At 53.9% G+C, this 25827-nt stretch overlaps 2 protein-coding genes across 7 annotated transcripts; both read right to left on the minus strand.

The window, feature by feature from the left end:
• On the minus strand, positions 1-13107 carry LOC143825598 (hydroperoxide isomerase ALOXE3-like). 3 transcript variants are annotated; one of them, XM_077313724.1, is made up of 15 exons: positions 12896-13107; positions 12150-12289; positions 8066-8270; positions 7631-7715; positions 7220-7342; positions 6040-6143; positions 5391-5563; positions 4679-4822; positions 3895-4098; positions 3450-3536; positions 2127-2296; positions 1908-2029; positions 1285-1385; positions 698-868; positions 1-537 (listed from the first exon to the last, which is right to left on the minus strand). In XM_077313724.1, exons 2-15 carry the CDS (start codon positions 12255-12257, stop codon positions 358-360), a joined length of 1977 nt encoding a protein of 658 aa, XP_077169839.1. In that variant the 5' UTR covers positions 12258-12289; positions 12896-13107; the 3' UTR covers positions 1-357. The 3 variants fall into 3 exon arrangements, with proteins under 3 accessions (XP_077169839.1, XP_077169840.1, XP_077169838.1); XM_077313725.1 differs by having other exon boundaries at positions 12150-12263; positions 12896-13025; XM_077313723.1 differs by lacking the exon at positions 12896-13107 and adding an exon at positions 9748-10820 and having other exon boundaries at positions 12150-12258.
• LOC143825596 (polyunsaturated fatty acid lipoxygenase ALOX15B-like) lies at positions 12296-24102 on the minus strand. 4 transcript variants are annotated; one of them, XM_077313718.1, is made up of 17 exons: positions 24016-24102; positions 23504-23683; positions 22803-22909; positions 21862-22037; positions 20483-20698; positions 19896-20100; positions 19442-19526; positions 18232-18423; positions 17884-17987; positions 17441-17613; positions 16838-16981; positions 16413-16616; positions 16089-16175; positions 15233-15402; positions 14614-14836; positions 13825-13995; positions 12296-13283 (listed from the first exon to the last, which is right to left on the minus strand). In XM_077313718.1, the coding sequence occupies exons 3-17, from the start codon at positions 22897-22899 to the stop codon at positions 13104-13106; spliced, it is 2427 nt and encodes an 808-aa protein (XP_077169833.1). In that variant the 5' UTR covers positions 22900-22909; positions 23504-23683; positions 24016-24102; the 3' UTR covers positions 12296-13103. The 4 variants fall into 4 exon arrangements, with proteins under 4 accessions (XP_077169833.1, XP_077169834.1, XP_077169832.1 ...); XM_077313719.1 differs by lacking the exons at positions 23504-23683; positions 24016-24102 and adding an exon at positions 23180-23267; XM_077313717.1 differs by lacking the exons at positions 23504-23683; positions 24016-24102 and adding an exon at positions 23015-23152.
• Positions 24103-25827: the final 1725 nt, after the last annotated feature.

The following is a 25827-nucleotide window of genomic DNA, read 5'->3' on the forward strand; positions in this document are numbered from 1 at the left end:
TTGCGTGTTTTATTTGCATAGTATACCTTATCATGTCTGATTTGCATAATAAGAAGGCATTCCGCTTGCTCTAGAGGGGTGCCAACTACCGGTTGCAAAATACCTGGAGGTTTTAGAGGTGCAGGCTGAGCAGGGCGGGCTTTGGGGGAAGGAGAGGATCTCAGTGGGGCACAAGGCCTCAGAGTCCTCCCTCCAAAGCAGCCGTTGTCTCCAGGAGAACTGATCTCCGTTGTCTGGAGATGAGTTGCAACCCCAGGAGATGTTCAGCCCTCTCTCCGAAGGTTGGCAACCTGCAAGCATTCCAGGCCCGGGATCCCCAGGACCCTGCAGGATCCGTGCCGGCAGAGAGGAGGCCATTCACACGGAGACGCTATTCTGTACTTCGGAAGGCTTCAGGTAGAAGTAGCTGATGGGCAGTCTCTTGTTCCTCTCTTCGATCTCCTTCGAGATCTCATCCAGGCGCACCTGGAAATCAGCAATCAACTTCCGGGGCTTCTCTTCCGTGAAGTGCTGGTCAGGGTAGTAGCCCAGCGGCCTCTGGAAGGCAGCGAGGAGAGAAGAACAGCTGAGAGAGCTCCAACTGAGGCGAAAGGAAGCCCAACGCGGACACATGGTGCTGCCTTGTACTTAATGGTCCTCAGTCCATCAAGGTCACTTGGATTACCCCCCCCCCCCCGTTTTCCCCGGACTCACTCACCAGGTCGCCCGGTTCATAGCTCACAACTGAGAGCAGGGAGAGCAACGCGCAGGTAGAGTTCACCTCCGGCAAGGTGTCCAAGATGCTCTGCAAGGTGGCCTGGCCCTTGACTTTGGGGGGAGGCTGTCTCAAGGTGGCCGGGGTGTTGGGCATCCAGGCGGCAAAGTCAAACTGTCCCGGGCAAAAAAGACAGACGGGGGAAGGGGTGAGGGTCAGCAGGGGTCTAGCAGAAAAGGGCAGCTCGGTAGGAAAGCATGATTCCTATTTAACACAACGTGCTAGAAGAAGGAGGAGAAGGAGGAGGAGGAGGAGAAGGAGAAGGAGGAGAAGGAGAAGGAGAAGGAGAAGGAGAAGGAGAAGGAGAAGGAGAAGGAGAAGGAGAAGGAGAAGGAGAAGGAGAAGGAGAAGAAGCAGCAGCTGTTTTTTGATACACTGCTTCCCACTCCCCGAAAGAGGCAAGCAGGAAGGAAGTGCCATGAAAGGAGCAGGAAGTCTCCAAATGATCCATTTGAAAAATAATCTAACTAATCCTAAATTCACATCTCCTCCGATACCCCCGGTAGGATATTCCGATAAAACCCCCTTACCTGCCCACTGTTGACTGCGGCGTGCCTAGCGGAGCAGCAAAACATGATCATGGTGAGGAACTTGACCAATGCGTCCTTGGCTTCCAACGCCGAAGGGATGCCTGAGGGGGAAGGACAGGAAGTTAAGATCCGCCCCTGCAAGTACGGGACCTTTCAGTTCTGCTTGCCCTGTACCATTCCTCTTGTGTTTTATGGAGCAGGGTTATGGGAGAGGCAAGGAGATACGGCCGCGTTTCAAAAGCCGTATGATTGGGTTTCATTTCCCCTGTTTTGATTTTGTTTTTCCCCCGTAAGAAGGAGTCTGAAAATGTTTATTATTATTGATTTCTTCACATCGTTGTCCCTTTCCTTAGCCTATGGGGCTCAGCGTTCATTCATCCACGGCCTTCCTCTGCAGAACCATTCTTGGAGGCCTCCCATTCAAGGCAGGCCCTGCTTAGCTCCAAGTCATGGTGACCCCAGCGAGGGGCTTTCCAGGCAAGGGAGAAGCAGAGGTGGGTCGGCCATTGCCTTCCACTACAAATATCTTCCAAGCTCTGGCCCAGCTTGTCTTCCGGGATTTGGTGAGACCGGGCTATGCCCTGCTGCCGTCCCTCCCTTGGCGACCCCAGCTGTGGCCTTACCAGACGACGTCAAGCCCAGGAAAGCTTCCGTGAAAATTTCGTGCACCCAGGCTTGGAGTTCGACGTCCGCCTGGACAGCGGCGTCAGATTTGTAGTAAAGATCGACAATGCCGGAGACCAGCCTGAAAGTGGAGGAGACAAAGAGGAGCAGATTTCAGCCGTCTCCGTGGCTTTGCTTCCACGCACAGGTTCCCCGGACAGCCAGACCCCAAACCTCACTTGTGAATGGCATTCCAGATCTTCATCCCGTCATCCCGGAAGTAGAAATTGGGCAAAGAGGCCACTCCTCTGTTTTCGAGGTCGTCCGGGAGGCAAAGGGACGTGTAAGTCGTGGCCTGAACACCTTTGGCCAGGAGCTTCAGCATCCCGTCACGGCCGGTTGCGGTTGCCTGTGGGGCAAGAAGAATCAGATCCAGGCCTGGGCAGGAAAACTCACCTGTTCTGCTACACCGAGGGATACGGGGGCTGCCCTTTGGCTCCATTGCGGGAAGCTCCTTTCTGCTGACGGCTCACGCATTTCTCAGCAAGGCATCAGTTCCCACGCTTGCCTTAGCATTTGTGGTGGGGAATGGGGGCCCAGCAAGGCTTCTTATTGGCCATTGGAGATTTGACTGGTGGTTCGGGTCTTTTAAATGGTAGTCTTGGGGGCACCTGCCAATACAACACAAGGAGCTTCGCTGTGCGGCTGAAGTTAAGCTGCGGTGGCCATTTTGTGGCTGGATCCAGCACTAGTGGCGGCCATTTTGTGCCTGTGTTCCCCTCGCTATGTCAGAATTCCGAAGATGCCTGCAGGCTAACAAAGTTAGGGACCCCTGCATTAAAGGGGGTCAAGCGGGAGATGCTGGGGAAGCCGTTTCTCTGTCGGAGACCTTGGAAAACCCCACTAGGCTGAGGAGACAATATTAAGCAGAGTAGAGGAACCGGCCTGGGTTCAGTGGGAGTTGTTTTCTCCTGAGGAGCTACATCCAGCTGGGGAGACCCTTTGATTTTGGGGGCAGAAGGTCTCGGGTGCCGTCTCTGATAACCCCCCTGAAAGGATCTCCGTTCCCATGAGTCCCAGAGCTGTAATTTCACCCTCCCTGCGGACACGCCAGCAGGCCTCACCAGCCACGCCGGACTTTCCATGCACGGCTGACGGTCTTAATGCTATTAATTTATTAATGAAAGCAACCGTGGGAGGCAGCTAATTGGACTGGGGAAGTGGCGCTTTGGGAGGTTGTTGATGAATCTTCCCACGCCGTTTCCCTGATACGAATCGCCTCCCCCTGCCCAGGGCTATGAGAAGGAGATCTCTGCAGGAAAGGGAAGGGCAGGGAGACGGGGAGGAGAAGCCTCCCACCAGCTGTTTGCAGGCACGACTCAAGGATGCCAAGACGCCCCGGAGCAAATGCAGATGTTGGGCCCGAGGATGCAGTTCGGCGGGTCGGGTCAGCCTGGGTGGAGACTCGTTCCGTTGGCTTTAACAGGGGAGCCCATCAGGGGCCTTGCAGGCTCATGGCATAGAACGGGCGAGGCCTAATTGGGTTCTTCTGGCCTTCTTACCTTGTCAAAAACCCCTCCTGGCTGTATAAGGCTGGTACGGGCCAGAGTGTTGATATGGAGGGTGTACCGGGTATGAGGGATCAGGAGCTGAAAGGAAAGAGGGAGAGCTCAGCCTTCAAACTGGGCTCCCCCCTGGAAGCAAAAGTGACCCACAGAGTCCCCCTCTTGAGAAGAAATCCCCCTCTTGAGAAGAAATGCTCTACTCTCCTCACTCCACCCCTTCTCAGGTGCCCTGTTACATATGCATGCCACATGAATCCTGTTCAAACTCGGAAATCAAAAGCTAGGTTTAGAAGACCTCCACTCCTCACAGCAGCCCTGTAAGGCAGGCTATGCGGAGAGCGCGTGAGCAGCGCGAGGCCACCCAGCGAGCTTCCTTGGCACGTGGAGGGATTCGAACTCAAGTCTCCCGAACCCCAGCCCGCTACACCGCACTGGCCCTTACCTTGAAGACAGGGTGGCACATGGGGAGCTGGCGGAGGGTGGCGATGGTGTAGACCTCGCAGCAGAAATGTGCTTCCAGGAGGTGGGTGTTCACCTCGTGGACGTGGAAGTTGGCCATCCTCACCCAGATCTTGGCCAGCGTCCAGTCCCACTCGGGGTCGCTGGGCAGGAAAATGGGGCTCTCGGGGCCGGGGGTCTGGCTGAGCTGTGCGGGAAGAAACAGTGATCCACATTCAATGGGAGGGCCAAGACCTGCCGAATTGCCCACTGATTTCCCGATCTTTAATCATTACATTGCGCTAACGGATGGCCATGTGCGTGTGTGCATGCGTGTGTGTATTTCATAACAAACCAAGGATGTTGTCTAATTGTTATTTGGACAGGCTTTTGTAGTTTTGTCCAGTTGTGAAGCTGTCTTCTGGTCAGTTTTGTTCCTAATTTTTCACCTGGCAAACTACTAGAACGTAGCCCCACAACCCAAGAAAACCAAAAGCCGGTCAATTCTGGCCGTGTTAGATATTGTTATTTAGCTCGTCTTCCCTAATCCTTTCTGTCTTAAATCTGCTCCATTTAAAAAAAAGAATTATCTGATCTTTTGATGTTGGACACGTCCGTGGGCTCCCTGATTGGTTCGCTTCCAGTTTTGCTGGGAGGCTCCGGACTTTTCCATGGAAATGTCCTATATTTTGGTTTCCTGCTACAGTGTCTGATGGGGTAGGTGGACTGCCGCCATGACGGTTTGCCCACCGGGACTCCCGGGACAAGGAGCAGCGCACTTTCCTTACCTGTATTGCCAGGGGCATGACCTTCCCTTCGTGGGTGAGGTGCAGCAGGCAGAGGGGAGCAGCCAGATATTGGGGTTTGCCATTGAGAAGGCACGTCGGGATGTCCTCTAGGATCTTGTAGTCTGTAATGAAGATGTTCCCCTTCTGCAGGGTGGGGTCAGGGAAAGATTGAAGGAGACATGAGCGGGACAGGCGTTGCGGGCACGGAGTTACGTCTGCATCTGATATACTCTCGGCTTCCATCCGAGGCTTTTAATTTACAAGGGTGTTGCAGTCTCTGTTTTCAAAAGTCTTCTGAGACTGGTTAATCTGGTTTCTACCTCACAGATGGGTGGACTGTGGCTCAGAGACTTGCCCACAACTATCTGAGGAACCCCTGGCAGAGTGAAGACTCGAACACAGGACGCCTGCATGGAAGGCCAGCTTTCCATCCCTTATTCACCAGGAGCACCAGCCCATGAGAAAACCTAATTTTGCAGTGGTGTCTAGGCTTACTCGTGGAAGGGTCATAGCATAGCACTTTCAAGGTGCTTTTGCCGTAAAACAGGAAAATCTCCTTTGAAAGTGCATTTGAAAGTGCATTCTTCAACGGGTGCGAGATTAGCATTCAAGGGGGTTGCCCATTCTGTCTGCATGGCCATTGTGCCTACTTGGCCCCCTCTATTTTAGACTATTGTCTGCCGTCCGATAAGTAGCAATGGAAGAAAATGACCTTCAGCTCCTCCTGGAGGGTGGTGGATTTCCCCAGGGACCCTGCCACCATCTCGGGGGTGACCGGAAAGTTCTTGGGGATTTCGGTGCATTTCTTCATCACCACAGGGTTGACCCCGTTCAGGTACTGGTAGCCGAAGAAGTCGTCATCCCTCCAGTGTTCTGCCACATACTCTGGAGAGGCAGAGGAAAGGTAGCGGGTTAAGTGTCTCCCTTTATTTAATGGGGGATAAACAGGATGGAGGTCAGAGTGGAGGGATTTGAAAGCATTAGGAAGATTATGCAGTTTCCAACTCCCCAGCAGAGATGCTCATCTCTGTCTCTCTCTTCCTCTCTCAGAAGAAGAAGAGTTGGGATTTATGCCCCACTTTCCTCTACCCCGGTGGTTCTCAACGTGGGGGTCTGCTCAGCAGGCAGGAGGCCCCAGGTTCAATCCCCGGCATCTCCAGTTGAACGGACTAGGCAGGGGGTGATGGGGAAGACCTGTGCCTGAGACCCTGGAGAGCGGCTGCCAGTTGAGCAGGCAATGCTGACTTTGACGGAGCAAGGGCCTGATCCAATCTAAGGCAGCTTCATGGGTGTACATTCCTTCTGGCTGTTTTAAAAAATCTGCCCACCGCATGGCTCCTGTGCGGGACAGGAAGACTCACCTGTGACAGGTGTCCTTTTGAACCAGAAGACTTTGCCGATGTCTTCTAGGCTATCCCAGGAGCCCTCCTGGTGGGAGAAACCTTTCAGCCTCAGCTCCAATTCCCTGAAGGAAAAGACCACAGCAGGTGAAGGTGGGGGGGGGGGGTGGAGGAACAGCAGAGAGGAGGTCTGGGTTGCCAGTCTCCAGGCGAGGCCTGGAAATCCCCTAGAACAAAGGTGTTGTTTTATTTCAATTATTCTAAATGAAGAAGCTGGGTTTTCTTTTTGCTTCTTCACCTGCTTCTTCACATCTACAGGGGGGCGGGGTTTGCCAGCTCTAGAGCTGGGAAATTGCTGGAGATTTTGCAAGCAGACCCTGCGTGAAAGTGGAAAGTTTTAAGCCAACGGGGGAAAAAAAGTGTTATGAATTGTTGGTGCCCCCTTTAAGGATCTTTCCAGCAGGTGCAGATGATCTAATTCTGGCAAAACAGCAAACCAATACAGATGACTTTTGATACACCTCGATGACAACTTATTGTGTTGATGTGTCCCTCCGGATTGTAAGTCAAATGCCGCTTTTGTTTTCGCTGATGGATCCTTGAGGAAACTGTATTGTTCTGTAATTGGATACTTCCATTAGGTAAGTGTTTTTGGAAACGGGGCGTGTCAGGATGTGTATACGGAGACGGGCGTTTGTACTCACTGGATGTTCTGTTATTGCTAGAGCCCGAAGAAGAATGTCGCAAAGTGACACAAGGGCTACAATCCGGCTAACTTGTCCGAATTTGGAGAAGTGAAAATGAAGAAGTGAGAACTGAGCCTGTTTGAGCCATTCAGCTTCCCTCGAGAGCATCAGTTTGTCTCTTGCCCGGCCTGGATGTACGCAGACCGGCTGCTTGCTCTTTAGCTGGGACCTTCCAAAGTAGCCGCTTGCTGCAGGGGGATGGATCGCTGTCACATGGAAACCCACCCCAGCTCTGGAGGATTTCCAGCTGCCCCCTGAGGACACGTAACCCAGTGGTCAATAAAGAACCAACGAGGTGAAAGAATCATTGGATGCCTCCTACCCAGGACGTTGGACCGAGGGATTCAGGAGGGACCCCCAAAAAGGAAAGGGTGCTTTTTAGTCCTTTGAGATGTTTCTCTTACAAAAGCTACCACCTCCCCCGCACGGCGAGCCCCGGAGACAAAGACACTCACGACTTGGCACTGCGCAGGGCGAAAATTGTGGTTTTGGTGACGGTGAACTTATTGTTGTTGTCCAAGTCTGCCGTGCTTTCCGCATCTATGCATCTCGGCCAGCCTGGGGCGTACTCCTTCCAGCTGGAGAGACCAAGACAGAGGAAGATTACCCCCAAATGAATAGGGGTTAACACAACGCAAACACGCTCTAAGGCAGGGGTGGGCAAACTGTGGCCCTCCAGATGTCCGTGGACTACAATCCCCATGAGCCCCTGCCAGCGACTGCTGGCAGGGGCTCATGGGGATTGTAGTCCACGGACATCTGGAGGGCCACAGTTTGCCCACCTCTGAATTCATGGCCACAAGATGTTACTAGGGCTGCAAGCAGACAAAGGGCAGCTCGATCGATGGCTGGGATGCTGGACTCACCTGTAGTTCTCCTGCCGGGTTCTGAGCTCGTTCTTGCGGTGCTCCAGAAGGAGGGCGTTGCCAGCGTCATCAGCAAGGGTTTTGGCTGGGGAAGAAAGAGGAGAGTTCGTGAGCCGCAAGGCAGAAATGTGTTTTGGTCATCAAAACAGAGGCGGGGTAGGCCGGGCTGCCTCAGAGCAATGCTGTCAGAACTGGAAACCCTGCTTTCCCTCTGTACATGCTCGGATGTGAACTCTGTACATGCTCAGAAAGAACCTCCCCATTCAGCTTGCCTGAGGTCAGATGACATGACCGAAGGCTGAATTGCAGAGTCTTGGCGGTGGTGACCAGGAGGCCCTAAGTTTACCAGTTTGGAGCCTCCCCACCCATTGTCAGGCTCTTCCCTTCCCAAACTCCCTGGCGGGGCACAAATGCCCAGGGAAGGAGACTTGGTACCTGCTCCCTCCCGCAGCGTCAAGATGCCGTAGCCCTCCAGCCACTGGTAGGCGGGAAACTGGTAGGTCTTCCCCTGCTGGGTGGTCACCTTGACGAAGTCACAGAGCCAGCTGTCTTTGGGGAAGAACAGGTAGGCCTCTTTGTGGAGCTGGACCAGCAGCAGCTCTCCCAGATCCCGGGCACACTGAATCTCGTACTCGTCCACCTGGATGCACAGAGGGGGAGAATCGGGGAAGGATGCAGAGTTTCCACTTGGAAGTGTCCCCTGGGCCACCGGTGAGCCTTCTCACGCCAGTCTTCTCTGCTCCCTTTTGGGTGGCTCTTTGGACACTCTGGCCTGTTCCCTCACATTATTTCCGCCCGCCGCTTTCTGACTGGCTCCCTTTGGCAGGTCAGTACTGCCTGCCGGTGTGCTCTGTCAGTCCCCAGGGGATTCTGTGGCCTTCTTCTTGGCAACCCTATCTTTTGGGACGGTAGCCATCGGCCATGGATTCATCTGAAGCAGATAGTGGGCATTGGCTCTGAATTTGGCTGCGTGAGAACAGAAATCTGCTTCTAAAGTGCATTGTGAGTGTAGGTTTCAATCCGGATTAAAGGGAGACTTGGGTGGCTGCTCACCCTTCCACACGCCCACTCCTAATTCACTTTGCGACTGGATTCTACTGTGAAATGGCACACCCCAGTTGCAGACGGCTGCTGGAGTGGGCTTGGTTGGGGCCAGCGAGCAATAACGGGTGGCAAAAGGGCCCTCGCCTGTAGAACACCCACCCAGAACCGAGGAGGGAACCCGAGCCAAGCCGAAGGGCTATGACTGGCAGCGGCAGCATTCAAGAACTGCTTGCCAAGGCGGGCCGTCATAATAACTGAATAAATAAATAAAGAACAGCTGTCAAGCTAGCAATATGAATAACTCAAAATGCTGGGTTCTCTTTAAGTCTGAGAAAACAGTTCCAAGTTTTTAGCAAGCATTTTGCTATTCTGGGAATCTGCCAGGGTGTTTCGGCGTTGGCGGCTGTCAGGCGGGAGAGCTAGGTCCGAGTTCAGGAGCGACTTAGAGACCTGCCGGTTTTCGGGTTGTGAGCTTTGAAGAGTCAAAGCTCCCTTTGCCTGATCGACCAGCAAGTTTTTCAGGGTATAGACTCTCAAAATAGACTCTCAGTTGACTCTCAAAAAGTTATACTCCCAAAATCTCGTCTTCTGGTGTGATGAGGATCCTCTATTGCAGAGCAGACCAGCAAAGCTGCCCTTGGAAACTCAAAGAAGAAGACGAGTTGGTTCTTATATGCCACTTTTCACTGCCCAAAGGAGTCTCAAAGCGGCTTACAATTGCCTTCCCTTTCCTCTCCCCACAACAGACACCCTGTGAGGTGGGTGAGGCTGAGAGAGCCCTGAGATTACTGAAGAAGAAGGAGAGTTGGTTCTTAGATGCCGCTTTTCTCTACCCGAAGGAGGCTCAGAGCAGCCTACAATCGCCTTCCCTTTCCTCTCCCCACAACAGAGATCCAGTGAGGGAGGGGAGGCTGAAAGAGCTCTGACAGGACTGCTCCCTTAGAATAGCACTATGAGGACTGTGACTAACCCAAAGTCACCCAGCTGGCAGCATGCGGAGGAGTGAGGGTAAGAAATCTTCAGCCCCAGCCAAAGACCGGCCCTGTGATTGTGCACGCTGGCTTTGTACTCACAGCCCCGGCCACGAAGTCCCGGCCCTGGTTATTCAGCAGCTGCTTGTGGCTTTCTCCCCGGGTCCCGATCAAGGTGATGGAGATGGAGCTGTAGGTGCCGGCCAGCAGGACGTTGCCCGTGGCCACCTGGATCTTGTACGTGGCCATTTCGGCGGCGGGCAAGAGACAAGCCTCGGATCGCCAAGCTGGAAGGAGACGCTCTGCGCTGCTGGATCCCAGGGCAGGTCTGAACAGCCTTCCCTCCTCCTCCTCCTCCTCCTCCTTCCCGAGGGTGTCGGCGTGCAGCCACCTCCCCTAGCCGAGCTGCCTGCTCTGGGTACCCGTCCTTGGCCTGGAGGGACTGGGGTTTTGTGCAGCCGGGGAAGGGGAGTGCCCTGCCTGGCTCAGCCTCCATTGCGCAACTCCAGTGGCGTTTGCAACAGCTCCTGAGAAGCTCTCCTTTCCTTTGCAAGCAATTTGGCAAGCACCTCACTGAATACGGTGTCTTTTTTCTTGGAGGGGGGAGAGGGAGACTTCTTGCCGCTGCTTCTGTTCTGGAGACGGCACGCATGCACGCATGCACACGGCTTGTGGCAGGAAAGTTCCCAAAGTAAATAAGTACCCTGTGGTATGCAGCCCACCTTCCCCCCCCCAACGCAGCCCTGTGCCCCTCCTTAGCCAGCATTCGCTGTCGATTCCCTCCCCATCCCAGGCTGTGTTGGGTCTCTGCCCTAGCAGCTCCCTGGGAGCGATTCAGGCCGCATCGCTGCGGTGGGATGAGGGGAGGAATTAGGGGGCAGTCCCAGCTCTGAGTACGGTGGGTGGGGGGTCGTGGAGCTAGCTTGGCGAGTCATGCAGCTGGTTTCCCCACAATGTGGGCACTGAGTCACAGCGATGGGTCTGGGGAGGCACAGCTGGAAATCATTGCAGGGGGGGGCTGTCACGACATATTGTGCGGGGGGCTATCACACGACACCTTGTGGAAGTGGGTTCCACAGTCCACACCGTCCCGTTTTCAAAAACTCAAGACGGGTTGCCGTGTGAATCTGTCCGTAGCAGTAGAAAACAGCAAGAATTCGGGAGCACCTGAAAGACTAACAAGATTTTGGGACCGGTCATTCCTTTGCTACATGCCTCCCTGAGCCGTTTCACGACATTCTGGCTCCCTTTCTTTTATGAAAAATGCGCTCTCCTGAACCATTCTGATCAATAGCCAGTTTATATTGATATCTTCGGGTGCCCACTGTGATGAGAAGGATAGATTCAAAAGGGTCGCCGTGTTGGTCTGAAGTTGTACAATAAAACCAGAGTCCAGTAGGACCTTCAAGACCAACAAAGATTTATTCAGGGCGTGAGCTTTCGAGTGCTTGCACTCGAAAGCTCACGCCCTGAATAAATCTTGGTTGGTCTTGAAGGTCCTACTGGACTCTGGTTTTATTGTGATGAGAAGGGAAATTGGAGAGGGAAAAGAAAGCGGTTTGAGAACTGCATACCTTCACAGTTTAGATGGGATTTAGGTCTCTCGAAACCAGAGAAGCACAATGGCACCACCAGGGGTCCACTGAAGAGTAATGCAGGGTCACAAAGTTTGCTCATTTCTACGGCTCATGGCAGAAGCTTCTGTGTTCGTCCTTTCTCAGTCTTCACTATTAATCTGTTTATCTCCGTCTTAAACCCTTTAACTGCCTTTTCTAAATATATAGGGAAGCTGCAGCGATTCCCAAATCTGGTATTGCAATATTGTTTCACACTTTATCTCCTTAGCGCTTTCTTCTTCTTGCCGTTGTTTGTATCCTTAACGCTCAGATTATACCGAGGGTGAAGAAACTTGGTTGTTTTGTTCTCGTTGATTAGATCTTAATGTATCTGAGCTCTAAAATGGATTCTGCTTGACATGGTTGTCCGCTCCAGTTTGGGAAATATCTGGAGACTTTGGGGATGGAGCCAGGCCACCCCCCCCCCCAATCCAGCCATTTCCTTCAGGGGAAGTTATCTGGAGATCAGTTTTAATTCTGGGTGAACTCCAGGCATCATCTGGAGGTTGGCAACACCTACGACCAGGCTACCCCTCTCTACAGACCACCATGATTCCAAATTTGTCACAAACCCGGCTAATAACAAATCACCGCGAAGAAAGTCGTTAGCCCGGAGGTATGGCCCAAATCACAAAATGCTTTGTTAATCATGAGACAATTGCTCAATGACACACACAACACAAAGAATCACGGCAGATAATGCAGTTCATTAATCTTGAGGCTGGTCATTAAATGGAGCCAACTGGAAGCAATTTGGTCCCCACCCATAGGTTCTCTGATTTTTGTTTTGTCAATAGGTTCTCTGTCCTTCTGGGGTGAAGCAGAAGAATTTAGACCTAAACATTCAACCCAAATTGTTTTCTCTCCTTCACCCTCCCCAGGGCTCACCGTGGGGTCTTCCACATGGCGTCTTTCAGGGCTGGTCCAGAATATTTCTAGGGGACGATGGAGTGGTTGATCTTCCTTCTTGGGAAGGTGACTTCCGGCTTGTTCCATGTTACACTGAGCGCCATTATGGAAAAGTGAATCTAAGTTATGTATTATATGAAATCTCAATTAGGTTAAGCCATAATAAAGTCAATTTACATTGCAGTAGCGTAATATTTTATATATCAGTAATCATAATAATAGTGTCATCTTTACCTCGTCATTTTATCTCTTCAGTAAATATAATTTCTACTTCATTCTCACCTGTTTCACCCCCAGGATATTTCTCAGTGTTAAATTGCTTCCCTTCCCCCCCCCCCCATTAAATTCTTATATAAACTTATCAACATTTCAGTATTCTGAGTCCAAATCTAATAATAATATTCAGTACCCATGTCATTGTAGCATAATCATTGCCAATATCATCTGTTCAAAATAGCTACTAACAATAATGCATTCATCGTTTGCCAAAAGGAAAGTAAAAAGAAATCCCAAGAGAAGATGTCATCACCAAATTTGCCTGTCCAAATTATACCCTAACAATATTCATCCTTTCTCCAGAAAAATTTCTATCCCCCGGTCCCTTGTCTATTCATTTCTCTGTGGAGCTTTCCCCTTGTTTAATATATTTCCATGTAAGCTTTTTATTGTCAACGTGGTTCTCCCAGTCTCAGATTTATGTCCAGAATCTTTCCTAATTTCCCAACCTGGTTCTCTTGCAGAGACCGCGTGTTGGCTCTCTGCTTCAGTTTGGAGTAAACGGCTGTTGGGATGGATCTCCCTCCTGGGTACGCAGTCTCTGTTTGGGGCTCCAGTTATTCTTCTAAGACCTTTAGGTTTTCCGATGTTTGCTGAATTAAGTCCTGCTTTGGATCACGAAGTTTAAAACTCCACGGTCCAGCTGTCCCTCCAGATCTAGATGGAGATGCTGTTCTCGATCTCAGGAGGGTTCAGGTAGTTGTATGGGAGGGGCAGAGATCTGTTTCTTTCCTTGATCTCCTCCGAAATCTCAGCTAGATGGCCCTGAAATGCCTTGATGAACTGCTTTGGCTCCTCTTCAGTGAAATGCTCATCCGGATAGTATCCCAGAGGTCTCTGGAAGAGATGTGGGGAGAAATCAGTGCAGAGGCACCAGAAGTCCTGCATTTAAATTACACCGGATTGCTCACATTCCGAATCCAAAATCTAAAGCTTTGGGGTCAGCTTTGATGACTCCATGATACCAAGTTGCCGAAGCCAAGACTTGTCTCTGAATCAATTACAATATCCAAAGTTTTCCAAGACTTTTATCCAACTTTCCTTTCGAAGAGCTCTGGGAGGAGGGAATAGTCCTCTCTGTTTATCTTCGGCACAGGTGGGTCAAGCAGGCCTCCCACCAGCCAGCAGAGTGGCAGCAGGAGTTTCTCTGCCCACAGTGGGGGCTTGGTCAACGGACCCACCCTCCAATCACACCAGCTGTCCAAGCCTAGCTTCCAAAACACTCTGAAACTCTTTAAGATAAAAAGTTTTGTGATCCAGTGCTGCACAGGCCACCTTTTGAAGTGTAAAGCCCACTGTTTTCCTGGCACATGCACATCTGTCCCCCCCCCATCAAACCACACCCCACCGCCCTCCATGAGCCCTGCCCGTCACTCACCCTGTCTCCGGCCTCGTTGCTTAGCAGCCACAGAGAGCTCAAGGCGACGCAGGTGACGTTGATAGGAGGAAGGGTCTCCAAGATGTGCTCCAAGGTCACCGTGCCCTTGACCGTGGGCGGGGGCCTTCTCATGGAGGGCGGGATGTTGGGGATCCAGGCACCAAAGTCGTACTGCGGACAAAGGAAGCAGGAGGTTCAGTCACCCCGTAAGCTTATGAAGTCCTGTCTCCATCACTAAGCTCTGGCAAAGTTTGGCTGTCCGGAAGGGTCTCCCAATTACTGGGAAATCCCTGGGGATTTCAGAGGGAGGGAGGGGGCTTCACTCATGAAGTTGCCATTTCCGCCAGGGGACACTGACCTCTGTGGCCTGGAGAGGGGTAGTCAAACTGCGGCCCTCCAGATGTCCATGGACTACAATTCCCATGAGCCCCTGCCAGCATTCGCTGGCAGGGGCTCATGGGAATTGTAGTCCATGAACATCTGGAGGGCCGGGTTTTCTGGTGCCAGGGAAGCCTCCATTTTGGATTTCAAATCTTATCTTCCAAGGAATAACCTTTTGGAGGGTCTGGCTCCAGCCCACCCCATCCTCTCCATGATACGTCACCTGAACAATGCCCATGAGCCTGCGTCAAGGGGGAAATGGCTGCCAGAAGCAGGGAGGGGAGGGAGCTTCAAGAGCTGCACGGGCCTCCTCCATCTTCCACGGGCACCAAGGAGGCTGGCTCTGTGCTGGCAGATTCGGTGAGAAACTGAGGCACGATCAAGAGAGGGCTCTTCTCTCACCCTCACCTGCCCGCTGTTGACAGCTGCGTGTTGTGCCGAACAGGTAAATATCACCATCGTCAGGAATCGCGTGAGCTCCGCCACGGTCTCCAGAGAGGAGGGGGCGCCTGAGGATTTCCTGCTCTTGAAGGCTTCTTGGAAGATCTCCAAAACCCAGGCCTGGATCTCCGGGTCCCTTTGGACGTGGCCGTCGTCCTTGTAATAGAACCGGACAATGTCCAACACGAAGCTGGAAGGCAAAAACACGTGTTTTAGGTCTCAGAAGATGGTGGGGACCAGCAGCCCAAGGGGTTCAGCGTCCTGCTTCACCCACAACACCCATGACCAGCGGACAATCTCCAGCGTCTCCAGTAGAGAAAGGACCTTCACATCTCCTACTCCCTGCTCCTTCTACCTGAAAAATGGCAGCTTTGGAGGGTGAATTCTATGGCCTTAGACTCCACCGAGGTCTCTCCCCTCCTGGAATCTGCCCCCCAAGCTCCACCGCCAAAGATGGCGACCCTACATGGCCCCCACCCACAACCATCCAGCCATCTTCTTCGCCTTGCCTCCTCCCCCTAGCTTCCTCCCGCTTTCCCTAACCCCTGTCCTGCCTCCCGCCCAGCGTGGTCCGGCTCCTGCTGACCTCTCGATACAGGCCCAGATCTTCAGGCCGTCGTCCCTGTAGTAGTAGTTAGAGACAGAGGCGACTCCGCGGGCCTCGATGTCGTCAGGGAGACAGAGGGAGGCGTAGGTCATTGCTTGGGTGCCTTTCCCCACGATGGCCGCAATTCCCTTGTGGCCTGCGGAGGTAGCCTAGGGGAAGGGGGGACCGGTAGCTGTAGGTGCCGGTGAGGCATTGGCGCATGTCTCTGTGGAATTGTCATCATTCTCAAGAGCCTGCTGTCGTGAGGGAGACACTCCCGGCTGCTTGGGAAGGGGGGGGGAAGCATGTGCTCAAAACTCCCCGAAACTTTTCCGATTTGTCCAAATCGATTCGGTCAGAAAAAACAAACAAACACAGCGGTATTTGTACGATTCGGATTCGCATCAGAAACGGTATGAATTTTTGTGTGTGTACGTGCCTAGTTGTCCCCCGCACACAATTGACTGCAGTGTCCAAATGCAGCCTGGCAAATTACGGAGAGGACCACTTAGGGTCTTTTTTGAGCCTTTTTTGAGCCTTTTTTGAGCTTTCGGGATCCTGACACAGCACGGCGGGCCCGGCCACAAAAGGTCCACGCTGTGTTGTTTAAAAGTTTGCCCAGCCAATCAAATCATGTGTTGCTGATCAAAAGCCTCACGTGACCCCCTCGCCTTTCCAAAAACACAGAGGAAAGGTGGGCTGAGCACCATGGCCCCCCTGGGCACCACGTCGGGGGGTCCCTGGCTTGACTTAGGAGGTCAACATTTCTCAGATGCTTCTTCAGCTTTGGGCCCGAGATGGCCTGGGGGTGGTGGTGGGAGGGAGGGTAGAAAGGAGGAACGGGCATCCCCCTTACCTGATCCATCATGCCTCCTTCCATGATCAGCCGGACCCTGGCAAAGGCATTGATTTGGAGGGTGTATCGCAGGTGAGGGATCAGCAGCTGCAGAGGAGGAGGAGGAGGAGGAGAAGCCAGGAGACTTTTGGGTCAAGCAGGGGACTCAGCCCCACTGTGCATGTGGGCGCAGAACCCAGGGCCCTTAATGTTTCTAAGTGGACTAAAAGTCCCAGGTTTAATCAGTGCGGGTTCCAGCTAGTTGTGGTGAACGGCCCCCGGTTCGGCCTGGATACGCTCTGCCATTTTTAAAAACCAGGTTGCCTTTCTGGCCCTCTCCCTTACCTTGAAGACGGGGTGGCACATGGGCAGCTGCCTCAGCGTGGCCAGGGCAAAGACTTCCGCCAGCAGGTGGGTCCTCAGGAGGTGGAAGACGTTCTGGTGGATTTGGAAGTCCGCGTTTCGCACCCACATCTTGGCCAAGGTCCAGTCCCCCTCGGGGTCGCTGGGGAGGAAGATGGGGCTGTCAGGGCCGGGGGGTTGGCTGAGCTATGGGGAGGAACAAGAGAGGAAGCGTCACCAACTTTGGGTCCGGAAGTTCCTGGAGATTTGCAGGACGGAGCCTGGGCAGAGCTGGGTTTGGGGAAGACAGGGCATTTGGGATCAACCCTGATTGGTATTTGGGTGGGAGACCACTGTGGAAGCAGGGGCAGGCAAGGGCCCACCCCCTCTGTTCGTCCCTTGGCTGGAAAATCCCATGCGGGGATTACCTGGATCGCGATGGGCCTGAGTTCCCCGGAAGGCGTCTGGTAGAGCAGACAGAGTGGGACGGCCATGTACTGCCGCTGACCTTGGATGGTGTTGGTTGGGACGTCCTGGAGGAGCTCGTAATCCACAAGGAAGACGTTCCCCTTCTTGAGGAGGCAGAGAGAAATTTCAGAGAACGTGTGGTGGAAGCTGCCTTCAGGATTGCCTGCTCTGACCGGCAGCTGCTCTCCAGGGTCTTTCGCGTCAGCTGCAAGGTCCTTTTAACTGGAGATGCCGGGGATTGAACCTGGGGCCTTCTGCATACCAAGCAGAGCCTCTGCCACTGATTCACAGGCCCTGCCCCACAGTTCTCCAGGGTCTCAGGCAGAGCCTATTCACAGCCCCAACTGCCAGTTCCTTTCCACTGATGATGCCAGGGATCGAACCCTTCTGCATGCCAAGCAGGTGCTCTGTTGCTGAGCCTGGCCCGTCAGAAATCTAGAGGGCAAGCCCCTTCCCCCTGGGTGGGGAAACCTCCTCTGGCTTCAGACAGGCAGAGATCTCCCTCTGAGCTTCTGTTTTGCTGCAAACCTGTCAAGCGGTGGAGAGATGCCCCCGCCTGTTACCTGCAGTTCCTCCTGAAGTGTTGTGCCTTCGGCCAGCGAGGGGGCCACCATCTCCTGGGTGACGGGGAAGTGGGCTGGGATTTCCGTGCATTTCTGGATCACCGCAGGGTTGACCCCGTTCAGATACTGGTAGCCGAAGAACGCATCATCCATCCAGTGGTCAGCAACGTATTCTGAAATGCTGCATTTCTTAAAATGTTGCATTTCTTGCTGCCTTTCCCTTCTGAGCATTAGTCGGTTAGATAGTTAGGACTATCTCTCTCCTCTCGTACAGAGTGTGTCCCTCTTCTCAATAAACCTATTTTACTTTTTTTTCTTGCAGCTGGAGCTCGGCTCATTCGCCTATTTAAACTCTGCCAGCTGAAAATTTTACGGGCGGCCATGAGCCTGGAGCCAAGCTTTCAAAACCGACTTCCCCAGGGCCAGAGGGAAGAGCTACACACCTGAAACCTCAGTTTTGTTGAACCAGAAAACCCGGCGAATGTCCTCCATCTTCTTCCAAGATTGCTGGCAGCCCAAGAGGCCCTTTAGCTTCATCTCTACCTTGCTGGAGCAGAAACAAGAAGATTTCGGACCTGCGTTCGCAAAGGAGACGTTCTGGAACTGCGGACCGAAGCCACGGTTCGTTGGCAGGTTTGGGCTCCGGCCAGGGCAGAACCAGCCCAGGGGAACTGACCTCTGCAGCCTGGAGGTCAGCTGTCATTCGGGGAGCTCTCCAGGCCTCGGGTGGAGGTGGCAGCCCTTGTCCTACACTTTCTCTGCCCCCTCTCCCCCGGCCACGAGGAACTCACGTGAGCTTGGAACGCAGAAGGAAGGTGCTCAGCTTGGTGAAGGAGAACTTTATGTTGGTGTCCATCTCCTCAATGCTCTCCACGGCCAGGCACCGCGGCATTCCCGGAGCGAATTCGGCCCAGCTGGTTGGGAAAGGAGAGCTTGACTTTTGCAGGACAAACAAACAAACGAGCTTTAAATCTCCATTCTCTCTCCAGGAGGGGTATGTGTGTAAGTAACACAGCGTTCTAGCAAACTAGCCCTGTAGCGCAGGGGTAGTCAAACTGCGGCCCTCCAGATGTCCATGGACTACAATTCCCAGAAGCCCCTGCCAGCATTCGCTGGCAGGGGCTCCTGGGAATTGTAGTCCATGGACATCTGGAGGGCCGCAGTTTGACTACCCCTGCTGTAGCGTCACGCCTGGAAAGTGGACCACTGTTGGCCTCAGGAAAGTCAAAACTTTTCATCTTCTGCGTCCCTGAAAGGCCCTAAAGCTCACCACTTCTGCCTTACCAAGATTGCAGAAATGTGTAACTCCCTCCCTTCCTCCCTCCCTACTCTTTGCAGGTCTCCCAGCAGGGCCAGAACTCCAGAAGGCCTCCCACTGTGCCCCCCCAAGCACCAAGAAGACAGGACCTTCTCTCTAGACCGTGTGACCCATAACCATCATGGGCCTCTGCTCCCTGGGTTGCCCCATTCCTCTTCTTGAAGCTATCTGTGCGGTGAGGTTGTTCATTCACAGGGTAAATTCGGAAGGCGCTGGATGGCCCTTCACACGTACGCTGCTTCCAAATCAAGTTTTAAGACATTCAAAACATCCTAAAGGGCCCACGAATCTTGGTTTTCAACCACTTGATGGAAATGGAGGCTATATAAGATGGGAATTTGGGGGTGTTGCCAAGTCTGGGTGGGGAGATTCCTGGAGATTTGGGGAGCGGAGCCTGGGGTGGGCGAGGTTTGGGAGGGAGGGACCTCTTGCCATAGGCTCCGCCCCACAAAGCTGCCATTTTGTCTAGGGGACGGGATCTCTGGAATTAGGTGTGTCAATCCAGAAGATTTCCAAGCCCCACTGAAATTTCTGTGAGCCAGCTGTATCAAGCTCTTCCTGACCACAATAGTTCCCAGATGAAATTAGGGCAAGGCTATGCAAATATCTCTCGGGAGATAAAGACTGGGAGTGGAGCCAGGGAAGGAGCACAGGCGATAAACGAGTCAGGCAGGAGACCTCACCTGTAACAGTCCTGCCGCACTTTACGTTCCTCTGCCCGGTGACACAGAAGCAGCGGACTTTCTGCATCCTCAGAAGCCAGTTTGCCTAGAAGGGAAGGAACAAGGCAAGAAGAATAACTTTCTGTCCTTTTTTTCTGGATGCTCAGCCTGGTGCCCACCCGTAACCCAGATCTGGAAAAAAAAAGTTTTTAATTGAATGATTTATATCCCGCTTTTGCACATGGATCAAGGAGGCTCACGATAATGCTTAAATTCAGGTGGGTCACTGTGCTGGTCCAAAGTAGCAGGACAAATTTTGAGTCCAAGACCACGAAAGCTCATACCGGGCTTTCTCACCCAGGGTTTCTCTGGACGGCCCTGGAAGAGTTTCCCAAATGGGTGGGAGTTTAAAAAAAAATGTTAAGCATTTATTGGGTGATACAAGCAAGTTGACCCTCTCCTGCCTTCCGCTCACCGGTGCCTTCCCTCAGCTCCAGGGTCTGGGGCCCCTCGATCCACTGGTAGCAGGGGAAGCAGTAAGTCTCTTCTTGGGGGGTGGTCAGGCGGATGAACCTGAGGTACCAGCCATCCTCTGGGAAGAACAGGTAAGGCTCCTTGTGGACGCGGATCAGCAGCAGTGGGCCCAGATCCTGGTCGCTGGACACCTCGTACTCATCCACCTGCAGAGAGGAAAGACCCCTCCCCTTCAATGCCCGGGGCAGCACTGCCCGGTCCGCTTCCGTCTAGGCATGGGAGGGGCATCGTGCCCAAATGAGAACAACCCCTGCCAGGCTTCAGATCAGAAAGGAAACTCTTCCTGACTTGAAGGACACACGCACTGCTCAGGAGGACGTGGGGGAAGGTCCTCTCCTACCAGAGCCCCAAACAAGCATATGTCAGGTGCCCATGCCTGTCTTTCACCCAAGCGACCCAGCAGAAGCAAATTCACGCTTGGAACGGTATTTGTGACTCTGGCCAGCGGCAGGACTGGGGGACACCCAATTTGCCTCAGGCCTCAAGACCACCTCCCCGCTCTCCACCCCCCACTGCCCCGATCCTTACCGCCCCTGGGAGGAAGTCCTTCCCTGCACGATTCAGCAGCTGCTTTGGACTCTGCCCCTTGGAGCCCACCAAGGTGATGGAGACGGAGCTGAACGTTCCCGAGCCCCATAACTTGCCGGTGGCCACCTGGACCTTGTAATTCGCCATCGGCTTCCCTCCGCTTTGGGATTCGCCCTGCCGAGCTCTCCGAGAGCTCTCCTCCGAACACGCCGGAGGCTGAAGAGAAGAGAAGATCAGAAGTCCAACCGAGGTAAGTAGGGGAGGGGGTTTCTCCCCCCTTCCCCAAGCCGGAGGAGCTTGCCAGGAGACAGGTGGGAGAACAGCCCGAGCGAGACTGGCCTTGGGGCTGGCCAGCCACCCTAATCTCACAGTAAACACCGAGGGTCCAAGAGCCAGACACAAGGCTAATCGGTTTTGCTTTCAAAACTGCCGGCATGGCTGGAAATCAGGGCCTGCTAAGGGCATCTTGGTGCCTGACCCCCCCCCCCACACACACACACCCTCAGTCCAATTGTCACTCCTTGTTCTGTCACCCGCATAGAAATGAACAGCAGACAGGACAGCACACAACCCAAAAGAGAAGCTGAGCAAAGAAGAAAGTGGGCAGGTTTTCGGCTGGATTCTTTAGTTCGATGTCACTCAGCCTTCCTGCAGGGCCTGAAGATCTCCCGGGATTACAACAGAGTTCCGTTCTCCTGGAGAGAATGACTGCTTTGCAGGGTGAACGCTGGGGCCTGTACCCCACTGACATCCCTCCCCCTTCCTGTATCTCATTCTCCAACCCTGAAATCTCCAGGAATCCCCCAACCCAGAGTTGGCAACAGCCAATGCACAAGAGCTCTGTAGCATTCAGTCAACTAGAAGCAGCTTCTCAATGTTACGTGAAGGCAAATGTTTCATTTTTCCTTTGGCCCAAAAAGATTTTTCCATTTAGAGTTCCCAGCTCCAGAATGGGAAGTCCCTGCAGTTTGGGGGTTGGAGCCTGTGGAGGACACCCCCTGGGGGGGGGGGTTAATGCCACAGCCCACCCTGTGAAATAGCTGTTTTCCCTTGGGGAACTGAGGAAGAAGAAGAGTCATTTTTGATACCCCAATTTCCCCTACCCTACCCTACCCTAAGGCTCTAATTCAAGATATAAGCAGCAGGCACTTGTGAAAGGCAGGTGGGGCTGAGAGTTCGGAGAGAACTGTGACTGGCCCAAGGTCACCCAGCTGACTGCAGCCTCTACAGGCCGCCACGCATTCTCGAGATCCGTTGTGATACCGGGAGATCTCCAAGCCCCCCTCCCCCGGGAAGCCTGGCACCCTATTTGGTGGGGAGGGTAGGTCTGGCAGCGCCACCTGCAAACGCCGCCCCAGAAAGGTAGGAAAGTTAGTTACCTTGAGGTCTTTCTGGCCGTGGCTGGATTCCCCGAGGGAAGCGTCCTTTGTTCCCCACGCACCCGAGAAATGCGCTTTGCTCTTGCAGCCTTGCTGGATCGTGGCCGGGTTGCCTCCGTGCAGAGACCAGCGGTTCCCCCGGCCTCCCTCTTTCCCCCAATGCTCAGCATGGTTTCCTGGGGAAACAAGAGGCAACGTCTCCCGAACTCGTCACCAGATCAGAGCTGTCTTGCGATTCAAGGAGGGATGGTGGGTTTTTGGCATCGCAGCAGTGAGTTTGGCATTTGCACCAGTCCTGGCTTTTGGGACCACGGATGCTCTGAAGCCAGCCAGACACTAGGAGGAGCTGGAGAAGGCAGGAAGCACCAGGCGCAATCCAAGAGCAGTTCTGTCAGAGCTCTTACAGAGCAGTTCTGTCAGAGCTCTTTCAGCCCAACCTGCCTCATAGAGTGTCTGTTTTAGGGAGAGGAAGGGAAGGCGATTGTCAACTACTTTGGGATGCCTTTGGGCCCTGAAAAGCGGCATATAAAAACCGACTCTTCTTCAAGGAGCTCCTGGGCTCAAACGTGGTTCTGCTTTAACTGTCATTTGTTTTGTTTTTACGTAATTCCCCACTTGGAAGTGAGGTTGCCAACTGGCCAGGAATACAGCCTGGCCACTTTGATGCAGGTTCTGCCTGCAGAAATCCACAGGCGTGGCGCTAAATAAGGCCCCTTGGGGCAGGCCCGATCGGGAGTAAAGGGGCAGCATCCAGAGGGGCCAGTTTAAAAGCCGGCGACCCTGCAGGGAAGCCATGCAGCTAGCGGGCAAGGCAGAAACGCAGGCAAGAATACTCAGGAAGGAAGAGGGAAGAAAACGCCCGGAGAGGAGACTGGCCTCTAAAAGCTTTCCCGAGAACCTCCCTGCCTCCCTCTGGAGGTGTGGCTCGTGAGGGCCCTTACCTGCTGCCCCAGGTGCCTTTGTGAAGCCGGGCAGGCTGCTGAGACCCTCCAGCCTCCTCCAGTTCTCTTTCCAGCTCCGGAATACCTTGAGTCTCATCGCTGGTGGCCTTTTAAAAAAACAGTAGAAGATGAAGAAGTCAAAAGAGAGAGAGGGAGAAACTGGGGGGGGGGAGGGGGGGCTTCCCAAGGCCCACTCCCCTCCCTTAACTGACTGCCGGCATTCCCAGGGTCTGGCGTCTCCGGGGAGGGGCGCAGCATCTGCTTAATCTCATGCGGACAGCATCTCTCCCCCTCCCACCCTTCATTGATTTCCGCCTCCTTTTCTGCAGAACTTGGGGAAGCCCCGAATGGGAGGGAGGGAGGGAGGGAGTGTTTACCTCCTCTGCGGCCGACCTGGTTGGGCTTGTTTGGCAAAGCGCACAAGGGACTTCCTTTGCCAGGGCTATAATAAAACCCAGCTTGTGATGTCACCCCAGACCTGGGGCTTCGTGGCCCAGTAATTTTCCAGCTTCCGCGGCCGGGCAGCCTGGAGAGGATCCTTTGAGTCGCCTTTTATGGGCTCCCTTTCTCTCCCAGCAGGAACCAAAGCAACTCACAGCCTTCCTGCCTTCTCCTTTCCCTCCTCACAATGACCCTGCGAGGTAGGACAGGTCGAGCGTCTGTCAGGCCTCGGTAACTGGCAGGCGGCACACGGGACTCACCGGCTGGAAATGGCACTTTGATGAGCTGGCTTGAGGTCGTGGCTGAGATCTCGAGAATGATCCCACGCCCCTCCCCCTCCGCACGCAGCCCGCTGGGTGGCCTTGGGCTAGTCACAGTTCTCTTAGAGTTGTTCTCGCAGAGCAGTTCTCACAGGGCTCCCCTACATCACAGGGTGTCTGCTGCAGGAAGAGGAAGGGGAGGAGGATTGTCAGCCGCTTTGAGACTCCCAAGGGTAGTGAGAAGCAGGGTATAAAATGGCCAGCTGTTCTCCAGACCCCCTGCCCCTGCAATCCAGGTTTCTTCGATGGCTCTTCAGCACTGTGCAATGCAGAGAGGCCCCTTCTGCTTGCGTACCTGGAAGTGATGTGACGGCCTTGTGCAATGCTCTAGGAATTTGCTGGATCTCTATAGTGTTTACCAGAGAGATCTGGGGAATTTCCAGAGCGTCCCTGATGGAAGAGGGGGCTGGCTGGCTGGGCTCCCCCCTCCCAGTTGCACCCAGGTTGCTCACCGCTGTCCAGGCAGGAGGCTGCAGGGGCCCTCTGAGGCGCTCCCATGTTTGAACTGTGTCCCTCGTCTGCAGCAGCCTTGCTTCCTCTTGGGGAGGAGCCACTCCTGTCTGGGGAGCGGCACGCGGTTCACCTTTCCTAGCGTGCTCAGGAGCCACTGCCAGCCAGTCACCTCCCCCAGGCTGCTCCGCTCAGCAGGCATGGAATGTCTTCCGGCCCAAGAAGTCCTCCAAGGAGGGCTTGTCTCCCAGGGCAGGTCCTGTGGCAGGGGCAGTCCAGCTCCCCGGTGGCCCAGTGTCCCCAAGGCCTCTCCTAGATGCTTGCAGGGGCCGAGGAAACCCAGCAGTTCTGAATTTGGCTGCGTGGAAACAAGGTCGAGCGGATTCAGCGTCTCCCTCCCCCTGCTGAATGCTTGGGGAGGGTTTTTCTTTCTTTTTAAAGTTGGCCTCCCCTCCTACCAATGGGGTGTCAGGGGGCTGCAGGTTCGGATGGGATTCTAGGGTTGACAATCTCCAGGTGAGGCCTCGGGATCTCCTGGAAGCACAATGGATCTCCAGAGATCAGGTCGCCTGGAGAAAAATGGCTGCTTTGCGGGGGGATTCTGGCCTCCCCGAGACTTGGCGGCTTATCACGTTTCCCCCTCCCCTGGCACCGGTGCCCTTTTGGTGCAGGAATCAAGCGCCGCTTTTAAACAGCAGGCCAGCAGGGAGAGCATCGCCCTCCTGGCAGTTGTGGGTTTTATTATCGATCGCCTTATTAACGCCTGTGTTGCTCCTGGCCTTGAGGGAGCAGTCTAGAAGTCGCATAATAAATAACTGACCAGAAAGCCACGGAGCCAGTCCAAACGGGCGGGATTAAAATAAGGCATTGCAAGCACTTATCAGTCTGGCAAGCACAATCAGTCTGGCAAACCTTGCAGGCTCTGCCTTCTCGGGGGGGGGGGGGAGTCCTCTCTTCACCACGCAGCGTATTGGCCTGCCAAAGAGGCCCTTCTGCACAGAAACTTTTACAGGGGACCCCCGAGGCCTTCTGCCCCATTTCCCAAGCACAGGCAAAGCCACCTCCTGCAGCCTGAGTGGTCTTTCTCCTGGAAATCGTGCGAGATTCCGAAAGCGTCACAGGAGCTGGCATGTCGGTTCCAGGAGCTTCCTTGGATGTGACCTCACTGCATCCATGTGGCTGCCTTTGCTCCGTTGCCCCCCCTTCTTCGGGTCATGCAGGGTGGGCGGGGTTTGTTGTGGGGAGGGGCTTTAGCAGCTTATTATGCCCCAGAGCCCAACATCAGAGCAGAGAACCGATCATTCTGATCTAGAGATCCGCTCTCAGTGTGGGAGATCTCCGGGCCCCAGCTGGAGTTTTTGGCAACCCCGAGCTCCCCAGGCTCCTCCCCCCCCCTCCCCCAGTCTTCAGGAACTTCACAACCCAGAGCTGGCTCCTTCTGGCCACTGAGGGCCAGGCTCCAGCGTGGGATCCTTGTGTTCATTCTCGACTTGAGTGCGTCTCGCGGTTTAAATGTGGTCACCAATAATAACGAAAGCAGAAGGTAGCTGATCTCTCTCCACCCCCCACCCCCAATTTGGATTTCTCACTTCCCTTATGCATATCAACCCAGAGCTGGGTACTCTACTTGAAAAATCTTGTGGGTCTGTAAGGAGTGATTGGATGCCAATGTAGTTCTTCTCCAACAGATCACCAACAGGGCTGCCCTTTAACAGGGCTGCCCTTTAACAGGGCTGCCCTTTAACAGGGCTGCCCTTTAACTCATTAACCAGCAGCTGTGATCCCATCAAGTGTTCTTCTCCTGTGTTTTCCCC

Source organism: Paroedura picta, chromosome 16 (assembly GCF_049243985.1).
Source record: "Paroedura picta isolate Pp20150507F chromosome 16, Ppicta_v3.0, whole genome shotgun sequence".
Lineage (NCBI taxonomy): Eukaryota > Metazoa > Chordata > Lepidosauria > Squamata > Gekkonidae > Paroedura > Paroedura picta.

Coding starts and splice junctions, on each gene's coding strand:
- LOC143825596 (XM_077313718.1), bottom strand. CDS start 22,899: ATGAGACTCAAGGTATTCCGGAGCTGGAAAGAGAACTGGAGGAGGCTG. Junction 16,982..17,440: donor CACTTCAGGAGGAACTGCAG/GTAACAGGCGGG, acceptor TGCCTCCTCAAG/AAGGGGAACGTCTTCCTTGT. Junction 16,617..16,837: donor TCAGGCCCATCGCGATCCAG/GTAATCCCCGCA, acceptor TCCTCCCCATAG/CTCAGCCAACCCCCCGGCCC.
- LOC143825598 (XM_077313723.1), bottom strand. CDS start 9,894: ATGGCCACGTACAAGATCCAGGTGGCCACGGGCAACGTCCTGCTGGCC. Junction 5,564..6,039: donor CAAAAGGACACCTGTCACAG/GTGAGTCTTCCT, acceptor CTGCCTCTCCAG/AGTATGTGGCAGAACACTGG. Junction 869..1,284: donor CCGCAGTCAACAGTGGGCAG/GTAAGGGGGTTT, acceptor TGCCCGGGACAG/TTTGACTTTGCCGCCTGGAT.